Source organism: Schistocerca serialis, chromosome 2 (genome assembly GCF_023864345.2).
Source record: "Schistocerca serialis cubense isolate TAMUIC-IGC-003099 chromosome 2, iqSchSeri2.2, whole genome shotgun sequence".
Classification (NCBI taxonomy): Eukaryota; Metazoa; Arthropoda; class Insecta; order Orthoptera; family Acrididae; genus Schistocerca; species Schistocerca serialis.
The window spans coordinates 450,407,868-450,432,070 of NC_064639.1; the positions used below are offsets into that span (position 1 = coordinate 450,407,868).

Consider the following 24,203-nt stretch of genomic DNA (forward strand, 5'->3'; position numbering starts at 1 on the left):
CTCAGTTTCAGTAAGGATCAGGGAGTGAAGTGCTTCTAGTTTCGTTGAAGAGCTCAACTAATTATTTGTTTATATGACTGGAGCAAAGATATAAATCTTGATCTTTAACATATATCATCTTAATGTTTTAAGGACTCTATTAACTAATTTAGAAGTTTTCAGGAATGAACTATCAAACCTGAAATAATTCTTTCTCCGGAAGAAGCTGTTCCCTCGTTTGAGACAGATTTTCTGTTTACTTTTGCATTCTGTGTATTCTGCCTCACTTTCCTTCTGTACAAATTTATCTTGAAATATGTACCGTGTAAATAGATAAGTACACTTTAGTTTTCTGGAACACAGTGCTAATAATTCATCAGCATTCAAAATCTTTGTTTTTTTTTTTTTAATTAGTTGCAAAAAATGGTGACTGTAAATTTGAAAACGTAGAAGGGAACATGCATTTTCTTGTAGCTCCCAGTAGTATGATATATTTTCATAAATGGTTGTGATTCACATTTAAATTATGATTTTACAGACACAGATCATCGGAAGATATGACTTTAATATTTTGCACATTTGCAATGGTGGTTTTCAAATCACCATACCTTTTCATTCTTGTAGTTTTTACAAGAAAAAAAAAACATTTTAAACAGAAACTATAAATGAAGCAACACACATCCTATGCAAGTTTAAGGAAGGATTCTATGTTATGATGGTAGTACAGATGAGAATTTTTGTGCTTTGGAAAACTACATCATATGCATTGTATGGGACAGAGAAGCAGAGCTTATTACAGCATTACTCAAGAGAAACTGATATAAATTAGTCTACTCTAGAAACTTGAAACTACTGATCTTATTACACAAAACACTTACTTATTTAAATAGGTATCAACTTTTCATTATGACAGATCTCCTTTTTTAAGGCTATAGTGAAGGACTACGCAACAGCATTAAATTAAGAATCCACACGGAAAGTAACTGAAGACTCTACAGAGGGAGCTAACAGACAAACTGACAAAAAGTGTGAGAAATTCTTAGAAGGAAGTAGTGGAGATATAAAGTAAAAACATAAACAATGAAGTGAATTTGCCATTTCTTGCTTTTAATGGTTATGGGAGAAAGAAATGAATTACTGTTGTTGTTGTTATAGACTTCAGTCTGATGAAAGGTTTGATGCACCTCTCCCCAATGATTTATCTATTTTAAGTCTTTCCATATATGCATGGAAACTGCAGTCTATATCCATTAGAACTGGCTTACCATATTTAAATGTTGGTCTCTGTCCACAATTTTTATCCCTTGCACTTCTCTCCACTGCCACATTAACTATTCCTTGATGCCTATCAACCTATCAAGCTTTTAGTCAAGTTGTCCCACAATATTTTTTATTTCTCTTAATTTTTGCAGTAATTCTTCACTTCTTATCTGATTTGCATATCAAATCTTCAGCATTCTTCAGTAACATCACATTACAAAAACTTCTATTCCAGTGCTCCTTGTGTTGTTTGTCAAACACATCTCACTTCCATTTAATGCTAATTCTCCACACAAATACTTTCAAATACTTTTTGTTGGCACAGAGTGGGAAGTGTGGTATTCTTTAAAATGTTTTAATTGACACCAACACTCATTTTGCCATCCCTACCCTCTCATTTTACAACACTCCCAGCTAAATACTACTTGCTGGGGATCAAGCCCAAACATGACCATTTGAGTGACACGTCATTACTGTGACTCATTTCTCCATAAAACTGCCTTTAATTTCTCTGTTGACTTATGATGGTATTGCTTGCATCACTATGAATCACAAAACATATTTGTATCTGTGACCAATGACTTCTGGGCAGCAAGATGATTCAGAATGTCAAGCTCTAACACCCATTAATGATTCATTGCGACTGATCTCTGTACATGAACAGCAATAGATTCTCTCTCTCTGCTTTTCCAATAGTTGCCAAGGATATTGGACAATTAATTTCTACTGTATATAACAAAGTATAACACTTCTTAGGTTACCCAGAGAGATGATTTGATTTAGTGTTTCCATGACACTTCCAACTGTGAGGGGTCCACATCTCTCCTCTTGACTTCACAAAACATCACTAACAGTGGAGTGAAGCACATGTATCTGCTATGGAATCTCTGTGACAGAATACTGAACTCATAAAAGCCAAGCCCTGTTGCAACTAAGTCAATAATATGAATTATTTCTGCTCTAAGATATGTCTATGAAGATGACACATTGTGCCTGTGCTTACACAACCTTGGCTAAGAAGCCTGACATCACAATGGGTACAGCCAGTGGCTTGTCTTGAGGCTTTTGATATCGTAGTACACTATATATTACTTTATATACATTACCATATGAGAGAGAAGTATGGAGAAAGTAGTGCAATTCACTGTGGTGAGACTGTCAAATGAAATTCCACCTAATAATAAATAAAAATCAGCCAAAGACACTCATTTGTATACACTCAATGTAACCTCATGACTCTGTAGCAAGACAGTAAAACAATCCAAATTATAAGCAGTCCAGTGAATTATCCAATCAGTATGTCTTGCAGACTACATCAACTTCCCCAAAATTCTGCCAGTTTTGATATGCACGTCAATTTCTTGCTAAAAATGTAACAGGCCTCTGCCTTCCTATCATCAACATATATTTATGAAAACAGTTATTTTTCAAGTATAAACATACATCGTTGATGTTTTGATGCTAGCCAATGATGAATACTTAAATATATTAATTATTAACATGGTGATGGGTACCAGTTCAGATGGTAGATCACATGCAATCAGCTGTCACTGTTGTAAATACTTCCAAGCCAATTACATAAGTTTGAATATCACTATAAGGCATACGAGTTGAAATTAATGTCTGTTATTAAAATAATAATAATAATAAAAATGTTAACTGAATTTAGATGGCTTTCAAAGCAGAAAAAAAAGAAATCAAGAAGAAAGAAAAAACAACATGGAGATAAGGTGAAGGAGTTTCGGTAAAACAGGAAGCATGAAAAAAAAAAGATGATGTATTGAAGTTATGTGGTCCAAGCTGTCAATATCAAGATATAATAATAATGATAATAATAATGAGAGATGCTTCCACTAAACCTGTGTCCGACAGTTAAAACAGAAACCACAAACAATGCCCACTTTCAGTGATACACTCCAACCCAGCATTACATGTGTCTTGTGTATTATATGACCTCTACTTTCACTTTCCTTTGATCTAATTGTGCAAATGAAAGTAAACACCGCAGCCACATGTGGTTACGTATTGAATCATAAAAGTGTAATTGTCAACAAGTCTTTCATTGTTGTACCTGTCATAAAAATTTCATAAGGAAAAATGCCTTTTAAAAGATACAGGGTTTTGTGGGAACATGTGCAAAAAACAAGATATATTTTTATATGAAACACACACTTAAATATCTATGAGATATTAAAATTTATCTACCAACTTTGCCTGAGGAGTGCAAATCTATTTGCAATTCGAGCATTAATACTGTACCTTCAGTTTTTCGCTCTCCTTCTTTATCCAAGATTTCTTCCAAAACACTGCGCTGCTTTTGAATACGTTTCAGGAGTGCTTCTACTTCTGGATCATCCTCACACACTGCTTTTTGAGCCTTTTCCTCTGACACAGTCCTATGTAACTGATTTTCTGGAACACCATTTACAATGTCTTCTTTGGTGCCTGAGATAATTTCTTTACCTGTCTGTGATTTTGGCATCTCATTTATCAGATGCGGCTCTGTCGCCTGCAGTGAATATATACCATCTATTTTATCAGAATCCAAAAGCTGACCTTTCTTTAGAGCATTTTTTTCTGGTGTGTCTTCATTGCCTGTAACATCTTTTGGTTTGCTTTCAATTATACCTATATCTTGTTTTTCATACATTTTTCCTTTATCTTTCTCTGAACCAACATCAGAAATTAAAGTTTCCTCCTGAGAGTTAGGAACTTCAACTGCACCTTCTGTTTCCCACAGTTTTCCTTTCTTGGTTTCGTTTGGAATATCCTTTACATCACCCTGAAACACGCTGCCAATTTCAATTCTGTGTACTTCCAAGGTTTCTTCACTGATAGCCCCTGGTGACAAACTAGCTCTGCTGGTAGCCTCATCTTCAGAAAGTGACACAATGGACACACCTCTACTGACATCTATCTTCAATCGTTTCACGTGCTGTTCTTCACTCTCAGGTTCTTCAACTGTTGCTGTTCCTCCCCTGTGACTAATATCGTGAATATCAGGTGTGTTTGGCGAGCTGTCTTCTATTTCCTCAAATGTAACACCTGACATTGGTCCTTCCCTTTTTAACTCTGTAGGATGGATCTTTTCTTTAGAAAATTCATATCTTTCAGCGGATTTCTCTTCCAACAGTTTCCCCTTGTCTGCATTTTTTGGTTGATCATTTACAAATGGTGACTGAGATCCTTGTATTTCTTCATGTGTAATGCTATGCTTCTTAAGGAAAACACCTCTCTCACTTTCAGGGCCATCTGATTCTTCGCAGACAACTCTGGTGGATTTTGTTTCAGAAATAGAGTGTACTGCAAATGGACCTGTAAGAAAAATATGATTCATTTAAAAATATACTGTGTAATTAATAGATGAACTCAAGCAAGTTATTACAAAATTAAGAGAGGCATGGATTTAAAAAAATCCCTTTGCCTATTTCGTCTTTCACATGCAATTATTATTATTATAAGGGAAAACATTCAGTTAAACACTTATAAGAACCGAAACACATTTGTGTAGAAGTTCCTTATGATGACATTTTGGGACTAATACTGGTCATGATATACAGGGTGATTATAATTAATCTTTCAAAACGTTGGAGAAATACCACCACTGGTCAGAATGATGTCAAATTGCAATGGAATATCATCAGAGAAGGGGGAAAACGTATGCCAGAAGAAAAAAAAAATAGTGTGAAAATTGATCAATAGATGGTGCTGTATGTGTCAGAAGATGTAAATGAAAACAACTGTTCTGCACAACCCATTGAAGTTGGTATAAACATGCTGGATACATGGCTTTGCCGCCTTTCGCGTCTGTGATGTTTGCCATGACTGTCTCAAAGCAGGATCACGCTCTGCTTGTATAAAGCTGTATTACAAGAATGGTGACTGTGCCCACACTGCTCTGCAGAAGTTCCAGATACTGAAGGGTTTGAAAAAAGGTGTTGGTCTGATGACTGACATTGGTCTGGAGAAAATGATTCAGAAATTCGAAAAGACCGGTTCTTTTGGTGTGCAACATGGTAGAGGGAGAAAACAAATTAATTCGACATCAGTGGAAACAGTGGCCACAGCAATGCAGGAGGAGACAAGTGGTGGTGTGCAAATATGTAATACATGGGGAATTGCCTGAACATTTGACATACCCATGAGCACGGTGCATAAAATTCTATGAAACATCCTTCTTTGCTATCCATTCAAAACTACCCATGTGCACGAATTGCTTCCTGTTGACCTGCCAGCAAGAGAGACCTTTGCTTTAGAATTTCTTGCTTGCATGAAGGTGGACAATGATTGGCTGTGAAAGATTTTGTGGACAGTTGAAGGCCACTTCCATCTAACAGGATATGTCAACAAATAGAATTGTCGAATACGAGCAACAGAAAATCCACACGCAAATCAACCAGTACCACTTCATCCAGAAAAGGTCACTGTTTGGTGCAGGTTTATGACATCATTTATCAAAGGGCCATATCTTTTAGAAGAAAGAAGTGCTTCTGGTCCTCTTACCTGTACCGTCAAGGGTAAGCACTGTGAGTGTCTTTTGCACTACCATGTCATTCCAGCTCTCCAACAGCATGGGTGTGTGGGTAGGATCATTTTTATGCAAGATGGTGCACCTCCACACATTGCAAATCCAGTTAAGCAGCTGCTAAAGTGACATTTTGGAAATGCTAGAACTATCAGCCGCCATTTCCCTACAGCCTGGCTGTCCCAATCACCTGATCTTAATCCAAGTAACTTCTGGCTGTGGGGCTATCTGAAAGATGTTGCGTTCAGTGTTCCAGCAGCATCTATCGTTATATTTTGTAACTATTTATTTTTCTTCTGCCATAGATTTTCCCCCTTCCCCAATAATATTCCATTGCAATTTGACATCATTCTGACCAGTAGTGTCATTTCAACAATGGTTTGGAAGTTTAACTTTAATTATAAACACCCCATACATCGATGACCTGCCAACGTAGTTAGTCACAAAAAAAATCTTTATGCTGATTACAACAACATTGAAGTCACTAAAAAGCAAGATAACAAGCAGATTAAGGAAGTTTACAATTTCTCTATATGTGATACAGCTGAATTCAACATAAAGAAAAGAAATGCCATCAATTTCAGTTCGAAGAGGTAAAGTGACACTTTTACATTTAATGTAGCTGTGTAATGAACATAAAATCTCTAGGAATGAAAATTTATTCTCAGCTGAAGTGGTGTGAACAAACAAAGATACTTTGAACAGAATGACATCAGCATGTTATGTCCTTAGAGACATCTCAGCTTGCAATAGCCAATTCCTTTTAGTTTCATACTATTTACGCATACATTTATTTCTTAGCTATAACTTTTTGTCTGGGATGAATGCACAAAATATGTCACAGTTTTTGAGCTACAAAAATGGGCTGTAAGAATTATAACCAAAAATAGTTGTTGAGCTCCTAGTAAAGTCTGCTGAAAATATTGAAGATTTACCAGTCAAAACATAAAAATACCCTCAAGAAGTGCAGCATGAACAGCTTTATCCATGACCATGGAATTAGATCTACAATGAATTAACTTTAGAAGAAGGAGTGAATGTAAAACTCGTAACAGCACTTCCTACCAAGGAATAAAACTGTACAATCAACTGCCTAAAATGTTAAACAGATTTCTAAAACAAAATTATTTTAAAAAGCTTGTTAATCAACATATTTTATATGGCATTCGTTCATCATCAGAGAATGATGGTGTAGCATAGTTGGTTCAAGCTCTGCGACATCTGCTATGGCTGAAAAGACCCACTCAAGAGTGGCAGTCTCTACTGCAGGTTGGGCAATTGAAATGTGAAGGACTTCCACCAGAGGCCATTCTCTCCTTCCGTCTTACCCTCTTCCTGATGTCCTCTTGCATGTGTTCATTCTCTGCAGGCTCAACCCCATTGCGCACAGCTTGTCACCACTTGACATGGTCACCAGCTGAATTTTCCTACTGACTTGGATCGATGCTGGCCTTTATTAGATCTCTCTTGCAGACATCCCTGAAGCGAAGGTGAGATCTTCCTACTGACCTCACACCCTCCTCCTGAAGTTCTCCATATAGCACTTATTTCTGGATTCGCTCACGATCCATGCATCTGACCATGTCCCAGCCACCTTATTGGTGGCTCAGGAGTGCATGAATGCTGGTTGTGCTTGCGAGCCGTAATACTTTGGTGTTGAATACTCCTTCCAAGAGATCTGAGAGATCCTCTGGAGACAATGGAGATGGAAGCTGTTCAGTTGGGATTCGTGTTTATCAAGAGCTGTTCACATTTCACAGCTATACAAAATTGAAGAAATGTATGATGAAATAAAAGAAATTATTCAGATAGTGAAGGGTGATGAAAATTTAATAGTCATGGGTGACTGGAATTCGGTAGTAGGAAAAGGGAGAGAAGGAAACGTAGTAGGTGAATATGGACTGGGGCTAAGAAATGAAAGAGGAAGCCGCCTGGTAGAATTTTGCACAGAGCACAACTTAATCATAGCTAACACTTGGTTCAAGAATCATAAAAGAAGGTTGTATACATGGAAGAAGCCTGGAGATTCTGACAGGTTTCAGATAGATTATATAATGGTAAGACAGAGATTTAGGAACCAGGTTTTAAATTGTAAGACATTTCCAGGGGCAGATGTGGACTCTGACCACAATCTATTGGTTATGACCTGTAGATTAAAACTGAAGAAACTGCAAAAAGGTGGGAATTTAAGGAGATGGCACCTGGATAAACTGACTAAACCAGATGTTGTACAGAGTTTCAGGGAGAGCATGAGGGAACAATTGACAGGAATGGGGGAAAGAAATACAGTAGAAGAAGAATGGGTAGCTTTGAGGGATGAAGTAGCGAAGGCAGCAGAGGATCAAGTAGGTAAAAAGACGAGGGCTAGTAGAAATCCTTGGGTAACAGAAGAAATATTGAATTTAATTGATGAAAGGAGAAAATATAAAAATGCAGTAAATGAAGCAGGCAAAATGGAATACAAATGTCTCAAAAATGAGATCGACAGGAAGTGCAAAATGGCTAAGCAGGGATGGCTAGAGGACAAATGTAAGGATGTAGAGGCTTATCTCAGTAGGGTTAAGATAGATACTGCCTACAGGAAAATAAAAGAGACCTTTGGAGATAAGAGAACCACTTGCATGAGCATCAAGAGCTCAGATGGAAACCCAGTTCTAAGCAAAGAAGGGAAAGCAGAAAAGTGGAAGGAGTATATAGAGGGTCAATACAAGGGTGATGTACTTGAGGACAATATTATGGAAATGGAAGAGGATGTAGATGAAGATGAAATGGGAGATACGATACTGCGTGAAGAGTTTGACAGAGCACTGAAAGACCTGAGTCGAAACAAGGCCCCCGGAGTAGACAACATTCCATTGGAACTACTGACAGCCTTGGGAGAGCCAGTCCTGACAAAACTCTACCAACTGGTGAGCAAGATGTATGAAACAGGTGAAATACCCTCAGACTTCAAGAAGAATATAATAATTCCAATCCCAAAGACAGCAGGTGTTGACAGATGTGAAAATTACCGAACTATAAGTTTAATAAGTCACAGCTGCAAAATACTAACGCGAATTCTTTACAGACGAATGGAACAATTGGTAGAAGTCGACCTCGGGGAAGATCAGTTTGGATTCCATAGAAATGTTGGAACACATGAGGCAACACTGACCCTACGACCTATCTTACAAGAAAGATTAAGGAAGGGAAAACCTACGTTTCTAGCATTTGTAGACTTAGATAAAGCTTTTGACAATGTTGACTGGAATACTCTCTTTCAAATTCTGAAGGTGGCAGGGGTAAAATACAGGGAGCAAAAGGCTATTTACAATTTGTACAGAAACCAGACTGCAGTTATAAGAGTCGAGGGACATGAAAGGGAGGCAGTGGTTGGGAAGGGGGTGAGACAGGGTTGTGGTCTCTCCCTGATGTTATTCAATCTGTATACTGAGCAAGCAGTGAAGGAAACAAAAGAAAAATACGGAGTAGGTATTAAAATCCATGGAGAAGAAATAAAAACTTTGAGGTTCACCGATGACATTGTAATTTTGTCAGAGACAGCAAAGGACTTGTAAGAGCAGTTGAACGGAATGGATAGTGTCTTGAAAGGAGGATATAAGATGAACATCAACAAAAGCAAAACAAGGATAATGGAATGCAGTTGAATTCAGTCGGGTGATGCTGAGGGAATTAGATTAGGAAATGAGACACTTAAAGTAGTAAAGGAATTTTGCTATTTTGGGAGCAAAATAACTGATGATGGTCGAAGTAGAGAGGATATAAAATGTAGACTGGCAATGGCAAGGAAAGCGTTTCTGAAGAAGAGAAATTTGTTAACATCAAGTATAGATTTAAGTGTCAGGAAGTCATTTCTGAAAGTATTTGTGTGGAGTGTAGCCATGTATGGAAGTGAAACATGGACGATAAATAGTTTGGACAAGAAGAGAATAGAAGCTTTTGAAATGTGGTGCTACAGAAGAATGCTGAAGATTAGATGGGTAGATCACATAACTAATGAGGAAATATTGAATAGGATTGGGGAGAAGAGAAGTTTGTGGCACAACATGACCAGAAGAAGGAATCGGTTGGTAGGACATGTTCTGAGGCATCAAGGGAGTAGGGCAGCGTGGAGGGTAAAAATCATAGAGGGAGACCAAGAGATGAATACACAAAGCAGATTCAGAAGGATGTAGGTTTCAGTAGGTACTGGGAGATGAAGAAGCTTGCACAGGATAGAGTAGCGTGGAGAGCTGCATCAAACCAGTCTCAGGACTGAAGACCACAACAACAACAACAACAACAAAAGGGTGCTGATAACATAAGCGTTATATACTTGCAATTTAGTTTTTAATGTGAGTAGTCAATTTTTTTATACTCTGTTTTTCTATCTACCCATGACAGCCGATGTTCTTGCAATTCTGTTTGTATTCTCAGTGTTCACAGAAAAGTTGCTACATATTGTAGATCCCAAGTAGGTAAAGTCATCAACTACCTGGAGAGGATTGCCGTCAATGCTGATGGATAGAAGGTTGGTGGTTCCCTGCACCATGATCTTTTGGAAGCTGATGGTAAGACCAAATTTTCCACTTCATATAGTAACTGAGTTTGCAACCAGAGCTGCATCATATGCATATAACAACTCATGAATAACAACCGTATTGGCTTTGGTCTTGGTCTTGAAATGGGCAATGTTGAAGAGATTTCCATCGGGCTTCGTAGGTAAATACACTCCCTCCTCACAGTCTTCAAAAGCAAATCTCAGCAGAAGGGAAAAGAAAATGCCAAACAGAGTAGGAGCTAACACACACCCCTGCTTTACAGCACTATTTACAGGGAATGATTCCTATGTTTTGCCATTGAAACAGTTTGTTGCTTGCATTTTCTCACAGAAAGAGACAGCAGAGATAGCAGAACACATTTTATACAGCTGAGAATTCCTGACACAGTGTAGTTCCACCATGTTTTGAGATATTTAACAGAACATGCCCCATATTTTTGATCTACCATTCACAAATATATAATAGATTTAAAAACAAAGATGATGTGACTTACCATACGAAAGCGCTGGCAGGTTGATAGATACACAAACAAACACATACATACACACAAAATTCAAGCTTTTGCAACCAATGGTTGCTTCGTCAGCAAAGAGGGAAGGAGAGGGAAAGATGAAAGGATGTGGGTTTTAAGGGAGAGGGTAAGGAGTCATTCCAGTCCCCGGAGCAGAAAGATTTACCTTAGGGGGAATAAAGGACAGGTATACACTCACACACACACACACACACACACATATCCACCCGCACATACACAGACACAAGCAGACATGTCTGCAGAAATGTCTGCTTGTGTCTGTGTATGTGCGGATGGATATGTGTGTGTGTGCAAGTGTATACCTGTCCATTTTTCCCCCTAAGGTAAGTCTTTCCACTCCCGGGATTGGAATGACTCCTTACCCTCTTCCTTAAAACCCACGTCCTTACATCTTTCCCTCTCCTTCCCTCTTTCCTGACGAAGCAACCATTGGTTGCGAAAGCTTGAATTTTGTGTGTATGTATGTGTTTGTTTGTGTATCTATCGACCTGCCAGTGCTTTCGTATGGTAAGTCACATCATCTTTGTTTTTAAATATATTTTTCCCACGTGGAATGTTTCCCTCTATTATATTCAAATACACTCCTGGAAATTGAAATAAGAACACCGTGAATTCATTGTCCCAGGAAGGGGAAACTTTATTGACACATTCCTGGGGTCAGATACATCACATGATCACACTGACAGAACCACAAGCACATAGACACAGGCAACAGAGCATGCACAATGTCGGCACTAGTACAGTGTATATCCACCTTTCGCAGCAATATAGGCTGCTATTCTCCCATGGAGACGATCGTAGAGATGCTGGATGTAGTCCTGTGGAACGGCTTGCCATGCTATTTCCACCTGGCGCCTCAGTTGGACCAGCATTCGTGCTGGATGTGCAGACCGCGTGAGACGACGCTTCATCCAGTCCCAAACATGCTCAATGGGGGACAGATCCGGAGATCTTGCTGGCCAGGGTAGTTGACTTACACCTTCTAGAGCATGTTGGGTGGCACGGGATACATGCGGACGTACATTGTCCTGTTGGAACAGCAAGTTCCCTTGCCAGTCTAGGAATGGTAGAACGATGGGTTCGATGACGGTTTGGATGTACCGTGCACTATTCAGTGTCCCCTCGATGATCACCAGTGGTGTACGGCCAGTGTAGGAGATCGCTCCCCACACCATGATGCCGGGTGTTGGCCCTGTGTGCCTCGGTCGTATGCAGTCCTGATTGTGGCGCTCACCTGCATGGCGCCAAGCACGCATACGACCATCATTGGCACCAAGGCAGAAGCGACTCTCATCGCTGAAGACGACACGTCTCCATTCGTCCCTCCATTCACGCCTGTCGCGACACCACTGGAGGCAGGCTGCACGATGTTGGGGCGTGAGCGGAAGACGGCCTAACGGTGTGCGGGACCGTAGCCCAGCTTCATGGAGACGGTTGTGAATGGTCCTCGCCGATACCCCAGGAGCAACAGTGTCCCTAATTTGCTGGGAAGTGGCGGTGCGGTCCCCTACGGCACTGCGTAGGATCCTACGGTCTTGGCGTGCATCCGTGCGTCGCTGCGGTCCGGTCCCAGGTCGACGGGCACGTGCACCTTCCGCCGACCATTGGCGACAACATCGATGTATTGTGGAGACCTCACGCCCCACGTGTTGAGCAATTCGGCGGTACGTCCACCCGGCCTCCCGCATGCCCACTATACGCCCTCTCTCAAAGTCCGTCAACTGCACATACGGTTCACGTCCACGCTGTCGCGGCATGCTACCAGTGTTAAAGACTGCGATGGAGCTCCGTATGCCACGGCAAACTGGCTGACACTGACGGCGGCGGTGCACAAATGCTGCGCAGCTAGCGCCATTCGACGGCCAACACCGCGGTTCCTGGTGTGTCCGCTGTGCCGTGCGTGTGATCATCGCTTGTACAGCCCTCTCGCAGTGTCCGGAGCAAGTATGGTGGGTCTGACACACCGGTGTCAATGTGTTCTTATTTCCATTTCCAGGAGTGTATATAATAGTATTTATATGACTGGTGCCATGTTGATCACTTGTGTGCATCTTAATAAGCAGGGTACCATAAACGCCAACAAGCAGATTGTGTCCATTAAGGGACCTATTTATTGTAACATGACCAACAACTGAGCAGACTCCATGTCATATGCTATATGGTGTTTGTGTTTCTATGAATTTGGCAAACTTAAGATCAGGGAGCAGATTTGAATCAGTAGCAATTTGTCACAAGCTCCTCTCACATGACCTTATCAGTTCAATGATCTTTATGTCCCCAGAGGTCACCATGTGTAAGTGGAACTTACTTTCACTCTGCAACACAGTACAGTTAAACATATATAAAGTAATCTAGAAGTAGATCAGCAGTCTTACTGAAATTACTTTATAGTTGACACTTCACACATTGAGGATGCCTTCCTCCAATCAGAGCACTCAACATCACACCCAAACTGCTTGCCACTGGCAAACTTCCATATCAAATGCTCATTTCACTTTCATTGTATGGCTAGTGCTGTATAAAAAATGCATGGATATCAGCAATGAAAGCCTGGCAATGATATTGTGATAACTTGTGTGCAATGTGTGGGAATTCTTTGAGTGGGAGGCAGAAAATGGGAAACCTCTCGTAATGATTTTCAAAGCAGTTGCGTGAACCGCAGATGTGGCTAAGGTTAGTGAACCACCACACTTCATATTGGTAAAGAAAAATACGAGAAGCAAAATACGAACTGAATCCTCTTGTCTTCATACACTGGGCAAGAACAGAAACATTCAAAAATGTGAAACAAATCTGACCTCTTTTGCACAAGAAACAATTCCTTTTCACAGACACAATTAGTATCATAACAGATATCAGTCTACATTAAATAAGCTTCGTATGACATTGCACAAAGCCAAACTTTTTGAAGGAAGCAAATCACTGTTGTGAGTGGTTCTGAAGTACAAAAATATTTCAGGCCATGAAATGTTGATGAAACCAGAAGACACAGTCAATGGTCATGCAGTTTTTCATGTGAAATTAAAGACCTTAATTTCGAGAAGGTTGTTTGGTCCTATGAAATCTGGAAGAATACAGGTTATCCTGTTACAAAAAACTAGAGTGATGACAAAGGAGAAGGAAAGGTGGCAGAATTATTCTTTTTGGATGCTGATGCTGGTACCTACCAGAGCTTTATTGCTGACTGTCCACTGCTTTTCAGATGAAAGAAAGCGACAGAATACCATTAGAATATAAATCACGAAAATTTTTAAATTAGTTTGAAAATACATTGTTACCAAGTTTAGAAAATTCAACAGTAATCACTCTTCACAATGCTCCATGCCATTCAGTTTTAGAGAATAAGACTCTAGCCCTCTCCTCTTGAAAGAAAGACATTATTCAGGTGTTGCAACACAAAGATAATATGGATGACACACTGAAAAAAGTAGAATTATTAGAACTCACTTCATAAGCAACAATTTCCAACATATGTTGTTGATGAAGTAGTTCATAAATACAGACATAAAGTTGTAAGACCTTATCACTGCCACTTTAAGACAATTGCACTTACTTGGGAGCAAATGGAGTAATATGTTGTTCGCAAACATAAAAAGTGTACTGGGAATAACACTGAGAAACTGACTAATCAGGGCCTTGGAAATGTCACTGAAATGGACTGGATGGCTGTTATAATAACTACAAAGTGAGTAATTGATGAAGCATGGAATAACGAAGGTCTTCTTGGAACTTATTGCTGCTTCCAGCTGTTCGTTCGCTTCAAAAAGTTCCAGTGACTCTGAAATGAGTGATATTTACCCTCTTCTGGATACTGCAGCTGCCTGCAGCTTCCTTATTTTTAAGCAGTATACTTTACTTCAATGTGCTGTGCATCTGTCACTTATAACCTGTAACCTGTACCGTATCAGTTCCTGAAGCCAGTGTGAGAATAGTTTCATGTCACCAACGTGAAATTACAGTTTGCTATTAGGCCTGTTTTCTCAGACAATTGGCACATCTTGAGATTGTGATTAAGTTAGCAGTTCCATCATTAGTCATTTCAAATAAGCTGTCAAGAAATCATCTCATGTTTCTGTCATATCTCACAGTGGCTTCTGTCAAAATTGCTCTGCAGTACACATAAGTAAAGGGGACCCTCACACATTCAATAATATTATTAATCTGGCAGTATATTCACTGCCTGTGGGCATGTGTTGATGTACTGTCAGTGCTAGAAATGTCAACAAGCAGCACTATTGCTCCCAAAAATATTCTTCATACTGTCAATATGTACTGTGTGAAGTTGAGCATTGATGGTTTGACAATATTCACCACTTAGAAGCTGGCAGAGCTTTGTAAACCAGCCGCACAATATTAGTGTGCACTGTTTATGCTTTCAGTTCTTCTTTGAGCAAAACGTCTCCCAGATTGAATTTTTCAAGTAGTTCTTCAGCACAAAACAGTTTTAATTTAACAATGCAGTAGCAGTTGTATTTATCACTTTATGGTGGTCAATGAAGGATTTACTATGGCACGGCTTTCTTTATTAATTTGGAAGCATGGAAGCCTCATCATACATATATACAATGACTGCAAAATATATGTAAGCCTCACCCCACTATCATAAAATGTTGAAAGAGTTAATTTCCTGAGTATATATAATTACTTCACAGAATCAAAAACATTTTTGCTAACTGTGTATGCTGATTTTAGAGCGCTAAACTTCCAGCCTGTTGCCAGATTTCTCAGTTACATCTCATCTCTCATCGACTGTGGCTGTCTCTCCCATTAGCGAATTTTGCTTCTCAATTTTATGTTGTGCCAACTTTAATAATTTGTCATAAGACGTAAGACTGCTCAGAAAATAGTTTATGACATCTTTCACTTTGTGGTTATGATTCTTGTCAGCAAATAAACATATGACAAGCTGTTTCTTTTTTTAGTCACTCTCGTACTTATTTCTTCTTTCCATTGTTTTCCATTCCTTATGAGCTATAGCTACAATAACTGTGGCACGTGCTTTCTTCAAGGCATTTGACATCTTCACTTTGTAAAACTGTGTTGCCAACTGACAATATTTTTGATGGTGTGAAGGTAATTTCAACATACTGAAGGTATGGCAAACTAGTATGGTCAATAAAAATTAAATACGTGAAGGCCACTTAACAGCACTTGTGAAGCAACCGGCTGTGTGTCACCTATACTCAAGCAGCAGCCAATGTGGCAAAACTGTAGTGATAGACATCAACTACTAAGTAATTTTAATCAGCCTGTATTCATGACTTATTGTTAGTATGCTTTACAGATGTTTCTAGTAATACGGTAGCTACTTTTCCCTGTCAATGCATAACTTGACTTTTTCCACATTGCTGAAGGCTCTCCTTCATGATGGGATTTACAGTGAAAGAAAAGTGTGTGAATGAAACAATCAATGTGCTCTAAAGTCACATTGTTCTCCTTTGGGCAAGACGAGACATGACAAAGAGCTTATAAAAGAGCTTCTTGTTGCAGCCTACTACTTCAAATGAAGGTGATAAGCAGGAGTCTTCTCAAAACAGTGGTTAAAATTCACACAAATTTTATGTAACACGTTCTATACTTGGTGTGTGTAAATCCAATGTACAGGTAAATGAAAGTATATGTGGAAAGTGTAAATAGGATTCTTGCTTCATTTTTGTTTTTTTGTTTTTTTATAAATTTATGTACTTTGGAGTTTTATAAAATTTACCTTTAATGATTTTAAAAAGAGTGCTTATAATGTGGAGATGAAAAACTTAAAATCAGTGGTAATCAAATTTGAAGTTTTAAACCTTAGCATCTAAAAATTTTATTCATTTTCTTATGCTCTTTGGCATCATTCACATTTTACTGTAATTGTTCAATTATATATTCCTAGTAAAATTTCAAAAGAACACTTCAGTTATTTAACATAATGGAGTATTGCAACTGAATTAAATTTTCCCCATATTTACTTGTCTCCAAAAACAATATTGTGATCAAAATTTTGTGCGTCCACTAACGGTCTTCGATTAGTTAGCTATAATACACAGATGCAGCTAAGGTGATTTACACATATAATTATATTGAATATAATTGGCAGATGTGAAAAGTGCAATTGTTGTGACCATCATTAATGTAGATTAGGGTACCATGAATTGTGGAACCAGCACTGATTTTTACTGACAACAAAGACAAAAGAAGACCATATCACAAAGGTAGGCAAATTCACATAGAATGTTTGCTGCAAATGTGTGAAAGTTATGTCACTAAGAGGGCTACCTCTTGCAATGGCACATATTAGTACTAATGTGCATCAGAGCTTGTGCAGTTGGGTGACTGTGGAAGGTAAGTCTTGTATTCATGTGAAAATCCTGATTAAAAATGAACAGGCATATTCTGTACAGTGATGACAGAGAATGCCCTGGACATTTGTGTGTTTTTCAGGACAACAGTATAAAACTGGATGTCAATGTGATTTTTTCAGTGTTCCTGATCCATTATTATGTATTTTGACTCTTGCTATTATAATAATTTTTGTTATGAAATGCTAAGCTAGATGTGTTGGGAAACTGAAATACATACAATTTCTAGCCACCAGGTTATGAAGAAAGTCACTGCTATTCAATTTACACCACTCAGTTGCTGTTTTTATTTATTATTTTATACTATGTATTTATGCAACTTCACTGACCTCAGAGTCTATGTGGTGGAAAAGATAAAACTTATTTAATATGAATAAAGTGTTAAATGGAACTTACATTACAAATATTCTACTAAATTATTGAAGGTGTAGCTAATAAAATGTTCTTTTACTTTGTTCTGAATGTTTTGGGGTTTCCTATTTCTGGCGCCATGTCTACCAGCAACCTATTTAAGACTTCTGCTGCAGAATATAAAACTTCATTTTGAACTCTAGACAGGAATGCATAGTCTAAATGAAAATTATTTTTACTCCTAGTATTACAGTAGTGAATTCCACAATTTGTCCTAAATTCACTCGAATTATTATGTACATTTATGGAGTATATGTATTGGCATGTAAATGTAAGAATCCCAAGATCCATGGAGACACTTCTGTATGATGTTCATTTACCAGTTTTCATAATAATCTTTACGGCAAACTACTCTATAATAAATACAGTAGTGTCTTTGACTTCAGCTGCACTGCTCCCAAATGGCAGTATCAAATGAAAATACATAAAGTAAGCTAGAAATCCTGTCTGCAAGTTAACACAGTGAGAGAAATTTCCATGTTTGTTTAGTTAACGAAGTGCTGGTGCCACCTCAGTTTGTCAATCATATGCATACCTAGAAATGTTAACATAGTGTTCAATTTGGTGAGTGGCCACTGATCTGTAGTTGTGGTACCCATAAGTCATTCTTATTTGTTTGGAACTGCCCAATACAAGTCTCCATAATATCAAGGGTTGAGCTGTTCACTGTGAACCAGTTGTGAATCACATCACCATTTCTGAACAGTCCTCTAATGTCTCTGGTAGATCATTTATGTAGGCCGTGCACTGAACCTTGTACAAAAACATATTTAATGTTTGCCTTCTTTAAATTCAGTTTTATTCCTGTGATACCATTTGTCAATGTGACCCCTTGCTTTCTGCTGTTAATACATGACTACATCCATGCAAAGGGAATGTCTATAATGCCACAAAACTTTAGCTCCGGTAGTGTAGGTTTATGATCTACACATTCAAAGGCCATGCAAAGATCACAAAAATGCCAACAAGGAAATGTTTCTTGTTCAGTTCTAACAGGATGAAGTGTCCTATCCAGTCATGATACATGTGTAGTGGAGGGATAAAACACTGACTCCTGGTGCAGCCGCTCCATACTGTCTGGTGCCTATGTCACTCTCAAATAGATGTGTTTCTGTTAAATCTGCGATGATGGAGTGTGAACTCATGAGGAAATTGAGGCCAGCTTGTCAAGCTCATCATTTACCTCCATTGCTACCAGCTCTTTTATCACAGAGTCCCTAAACACAATGACATAGCCCATTGTCTGTTCAAAACAGAACATGTGTTCTTTGTTGATGCTATGTTCTGCCAGTCCAGACTTGCACTTCTGATGCACTCCATACATTGCTGTTTAATGACTTAATGTATTTGTTGTCACACTTGTTACTAGGTATTAGTAATCCTAGTGAGTTTTTGACAGAGATCAGCATGTCTTAATCTTGTGTTTTGGATGGTCTACAGTTTTAAATAATAGGCAATAAATACGTGTCGGCCTTTTGAATATTCATTTCAAGCATTTACTACCAGACAGTTAGTGAAAATTTGTTTTCTGCAACTAACTCTAGTCATGTTGTTCTTAATATCATAATTCTTGAATTTCCCAAATTTCATTTTAAAATCTGTGTTGCACAAGGTCCCTTGTTAAACACAGGTGTAAAATGTTCCCTTTCACCTTAACCTGACATCTAGCGTCATTTTTTGACTTGCCATTGGAAGATCTTATGTAAGGAAATATACATGCTAAAGGAATCATTGGGTTTAATTCTTCACATCTCCTAGTGACAATTTTATATCAGAACACCTTGAAACTGCTGTTCTCAATGATACACTACAACATTTCACATTCTACTTCATTACAGTATTTTAACTTCCCTTTTTTAACATAACGTAAAGTGAGAGCAGTAGTCATACCTTCCAAGCCATTATCTGAAATTGTTGCTACTTCATGATGTGTTGTAGATGCTACAGATATTGTTACAGTATCCCCGTCACCACGAGAATATGTAATGCTCTGTCTCTCTAACGTCACCGATTTTCCACTGTCATCTGGAACACTGTCCCCTGCACCTGTACAGAGTAAAATTATTGTACCAAACAACTAATTATTTCTTAGTAGACAACAAACAGTAAAAGAAAGTTAATTACTCTACATTATATGGATCATTTACACAATTTCTATCAAAACAATGTGGATTGAGTCAGTTTATTAACTATGTAGGCCCCTATGCATGATTTGTTAGTCTCCCTAGAGCAACAAATTGGCCATTTACAGATTACAAAATATTAAATTTACTACCAACATCAGCTTTCCTGAATCATGCAGGTAGGCCTCTCCTTGCAAAATATCCTATGTTCCTGTAACAACTCTGGCATCAACCATCATTAGTCCTTGTGTTTTACCTACCTATCTCCTTTCCTGCTCCCATTCCAGCACTACACAGCCTTCTTTTCCATGAATGCACCCACCCCACCAGCCTTTTCACCCGTCTTTACCCCCCCCCCCCCCCCCCCCGGAAAAAAAAAAAAAAATGAAAACTCCCTTCTGCAACTGGTGGCCATACCCTGTTCCTGTATGCTCCCACAAACAGCACTACATGTTCCCGTGTCTGTATCCTGCTATCCCTCCCCCTCTCCCTCTCCGTCTCTGTCACAGTCACCTCCTTAACCCCATCACCAGGCACATCAGATTGTTTCTCCCATGAGGCTCTGTTGCAGTCCACAGTCCAGCTTCTGTGGGCTAAGACAGTGGTCTTTTGTGTGTAAGTTGTGCTCTTGTAAATGTGTGTGTGTTTCCTAATCAGAAGAAGTCCTTTTGGCCAGAAGCTTAAGAGTATATCAGTCTTTTAGTTATGACAGTCTGTAACTCAACATCTTCTCTATATGATGAGCAGCAGCTTATCCTTTTCATAAGAAATTTGTCTACAGAACAGTGGTTTCAAAAAAATAAAAAATTTTAAAAAAATTTAAATAATTATATACTGGATTTCAAATTTACTGTGTACATTATTAAATATTTTTGTCACTCCATATTTCTGAGGCAGTGATTTAGTAATGGGTATTGAAGGCAATTTTTTTTCACCTAATACTGTAGTTGTGGACATAACAATGGTTAGATAGCATGGAAACAATGAGGGAAACAATTTTTCTCAGTATGCCTACAAAAATATTATGAATCAGAGTCTTACTATTGTGCTGAACATTAGTTGGAAAACCCATTACTGAAGTTCTACTGTAACAGGTGAATAGCTGTTAAAACTAATTTTTTCTGTTGAAAACTTTTTTTATTTTATTTATTTTTTTAAACTGCATTGAAATGTCCACATCTATCTCTTCAGAATTATGCAAATTATAAGGACAAGAATCACACCTGCTTGTTTTTCAATCCTTCTACATAACTTTACTTTTCTGAATACAGACTGCCTGCCTGCAACATTAATCCAGGAGAAAGAGATAGAAAACTTGTATAAAACAATGCTTGATCAGGAAATTCAACATATTAATTGGATCAGTGTATAATTTCAAACAAAAAGGTTTTTGTTGCTTCTGGTGATGCACTAAGCTTACTAGGGCACCTACCTGTAAATCCGTGTGGCACAATAAATTATCACAAATGAGCATCTCCTAACTGTGAACCCAGGGAAAGAACAATGTATAAACCTAGCACAAGCTTGCAGGCACAATACATATGCTGTCAGCAGATAGTGTGAGTTCAAAAAATTCAATGATTTGTGTGTGCAACTTGGGACAGTATGTGAGTTCGCCCAAATACTGACAACTGTGAGCCAAAACAGGCAAACAATGAATTCTGTATGTCTCATCAGCACTTCTGGCTGGTTTGTATGGGGTGAGGGGAATAAATGAAATAAAAACAACAAATGGACAGCCATTGCACCATGTTTCTGAAAAGTGACTGTAGGCCTAGGAAGATTTATATGAGGTATCCACAATATGGCTGTACTAAAATGCCTGATATCATGTGTATTGCTCACCCTACACTTAACTACCATGCTGTCAGCCACTAAAAGGTTTTAGCAAACTCCCTGTCACGCAGCCATGTGAAATGCTGAACTATTCCCTTTGCTGTGGTGACAATAGCACTTTCTCTCCAGTTGTTGTTGTTGTGGTCTTCAGTCCTGAGACTGGTTTGATGCAGCTCTCCATGCTACTCTATCCTGTGCAAGCTTTTTCATCTCCCAGTAACTACTGCAACCTACATCCTTCTGAATCTGCTTAGTGTATTCATCTCGTGGTCTCCCTCTACGATTTTTACCCTCCACGCTGCCCTCCAATACTAAATTGGTGATCCCTTGATGCCTCAGAACATGTCCTACCAACCGATCCCTTCTTCTGGTCAAGTTGTGCCACAAACTTCTCTTCTCCCCAATCCTATTCAATACTTCGTCATTAGTTATGTGATCTACCCATCTAATCTTTAGCATTCTTCTGTAGCACCACATTTCGAAAGCTTCTATTCTCTTCTTATCCAAACTATTTATCGTCCATGTTTCACTTCCATACATGGCTACACTCCATACGAATACTTTCAGAAATGACTTCCTGACACTTAAATCAATACTGGATGTTAACAAATTTCTCTTCTTCAGAAACGCTTTCCTTGCCATTGCCAGCCTACATTTTATATCCTCTCTACTTCGACCATCATAAGTTATTTTGCTCCCCAAATAGCAAAACTCCTTTACTACTTTAAGTGCCTCATTTCCTAATCTAATTCCCTCAGCATCACCCAACTTAATTAGACTACATTCCATTATCCTTGTTTTGCTTTTGTTGATGTTCATCTTATATCCTCCTTTCAAGACACTGTCCATTCCATTCAACTGCTCTTCCAAGTCCTTTGCTGTCTCTGACAGAATTACAATATCATCAGCGAACCTCAAAGTTTTTATTTCTTCTCCATGAATTTTAATACCTACTCCGAATTTTTCTTTTGTTTCCTTTACTGCTTGCTCAATATACAGATTGAACAACATCGGGGAGAGGCTACAACCCTGTCTTACTCCCTTCCCAACCACTGCTTCCCTTTCATGCCCCTCGACTCTTATAACTGCCATCTGGTTTCTGTACAAATTGTAAATAGCCTTTCACTCCCTGTATTTTACCCCTGCCACCTTTAGAATTTGAAAGAGAGTATTCCAGTCAACATTGTCAAAAGCTTTCTCTAAGTCTACAAATGCTAGAAACGTAGGTTTGCCTTTCCTTAATCTTTCTTCTAAGATAAGTCGTAAGGTCAGTATTGCCTCACGTGTTCCAGTGTTTCTACGGAATCCAAACTGATCTTCCCCGAGGTTGGCTTCTACTAGTTTTTCCATTCGTCTGTAAAGAATTCTTGTTAGTATTTTGCAGCTGTGACTTATTAAGCTGATAGTTCGGTAATTTTCACATCTGTCAACACCTGCTGTCTTTGGGATTGGAATTATTATATTCTTCTTGAAGTCTGAGGGTATTTCGCCTGTTTTATACATCTTGCTCACCAGATGGTAGAGTTTTGTCAGGACTGGCTCTCCCACGGCCGTCAGTAGTTCCAATGGAATATTGTCTACTCCGGGGGCCTTGTTTCGACTCAGGTCTTTCATTGCTCTGTCAAACTCTTCACGCAGTATCATATCTCCCATTTCATCTTCATCTACATCCTCTTCCATTTCCATAATATTGTCCTCAAGTACATCGCCCTTGTATAGACCCTCTATATACTCCTTCCACCTTTCTGCTTTCCCTTCTTTGCTCAGAACTGGGTTTCCATCTGAGCTCTTGATATTGATACAAGTCGTTCTCTTATCTCCAAAGGTCTCTTTAATTTTCCTGTAGGCGGTATCTATCTTACCCCTAGTGATATAGGCCTCTACATCCTTACATTTGTCCTCTAGCCATCCCTGCTTAGCCATTTTGCACTTCCTGTCGATCTCATTTTTGAGACGTTTGTATTCCTTTTTGCCTGTTTCACTTACTGCATTTTTATATTTTCTCCTTTCATCAATTAAATTCAATATTTCTTCTGTTACCCAAGGATTTCTACTAGCCCTCGTCTTTTTACCTACTTGATCCTCTGCTGCTGTCACTACTTCATCCCTCAAAGCTACCCTTTCTTCTTCTACTGTATTTAATTCCTCCATTCCTGTCAATTGCTCCCTTATGCTCTCCCTGAATCTCTGTACAACCTCTGGTTCTTTTAGTTTATCCAGGTCCCATCTCCTTAAATTCCCACCTTTTTGCAGTTTCTTCAGTTTTAATCTACAGGTCATAACCAATAGATTGTGGTCAGAGTCCACATCTGCCCCTGGAAATGTCTTACAATTTAAAACCTGGTTCCTAAATCTCTGTCTTACCATTATATAATCTATCTGATACCTTTTAGTATCTCCAGGGTTCTTCCATGTATACAACCTTCTTTCATGATTCTTAAACCAAGTGTTAGCTATGATTATGTTGTGCTCTGTGCAAAATTCTACCAGGCGGCTTCCTCTTTCATTTCTGTCCCCCAATCCATATTCACCTACTATGTTTCCTTCTCTCCCTTTTCCTACACTCGAATTCCAGTCACCCATGACTATTAAATTTTCGTCTCCCTTCACATTCTGAATAATTTCTTTTATTTCATCATATATTTCTTCAATTTC

The 24,203-nt window shown here is 38.7% G+C and overlaps 1 protein-coding gene across 3 annotated transcripts in view; it reads right to left on the reverse strand.

Annotated features, from left to right (window-relative positions):
* Nucleotides 1–24,203, reverse strand: part of LOC126457328 (obscurin) — a 684,258-nt gene that overhangs the window by 318,215 nt on the left and 341,840 nt on the right. For 2 of the 3 annotated variants that reach the window (XM_050093526.1, XM_050093527.1), the window contains 2 exons: nt 19,480–19,635; nt 3,499–4,554 (listed from right to left, as the gene is read on the reverse strand). The exons of the other annotated variant lie outside the window; for it this stretch is intronic. In XM_050093526.1, the coding sequence (XP_049949483.1) occupies nt 3,499–4,554; nt 19,480–19,635 (1,212 nt within the window). The remainder of the gene's footprint in view (nt 1–3,498; nt 4,555–19,479; nt 19,636–24,203) is intronic. 3 annotated transcript variants of the gene reach the window in all.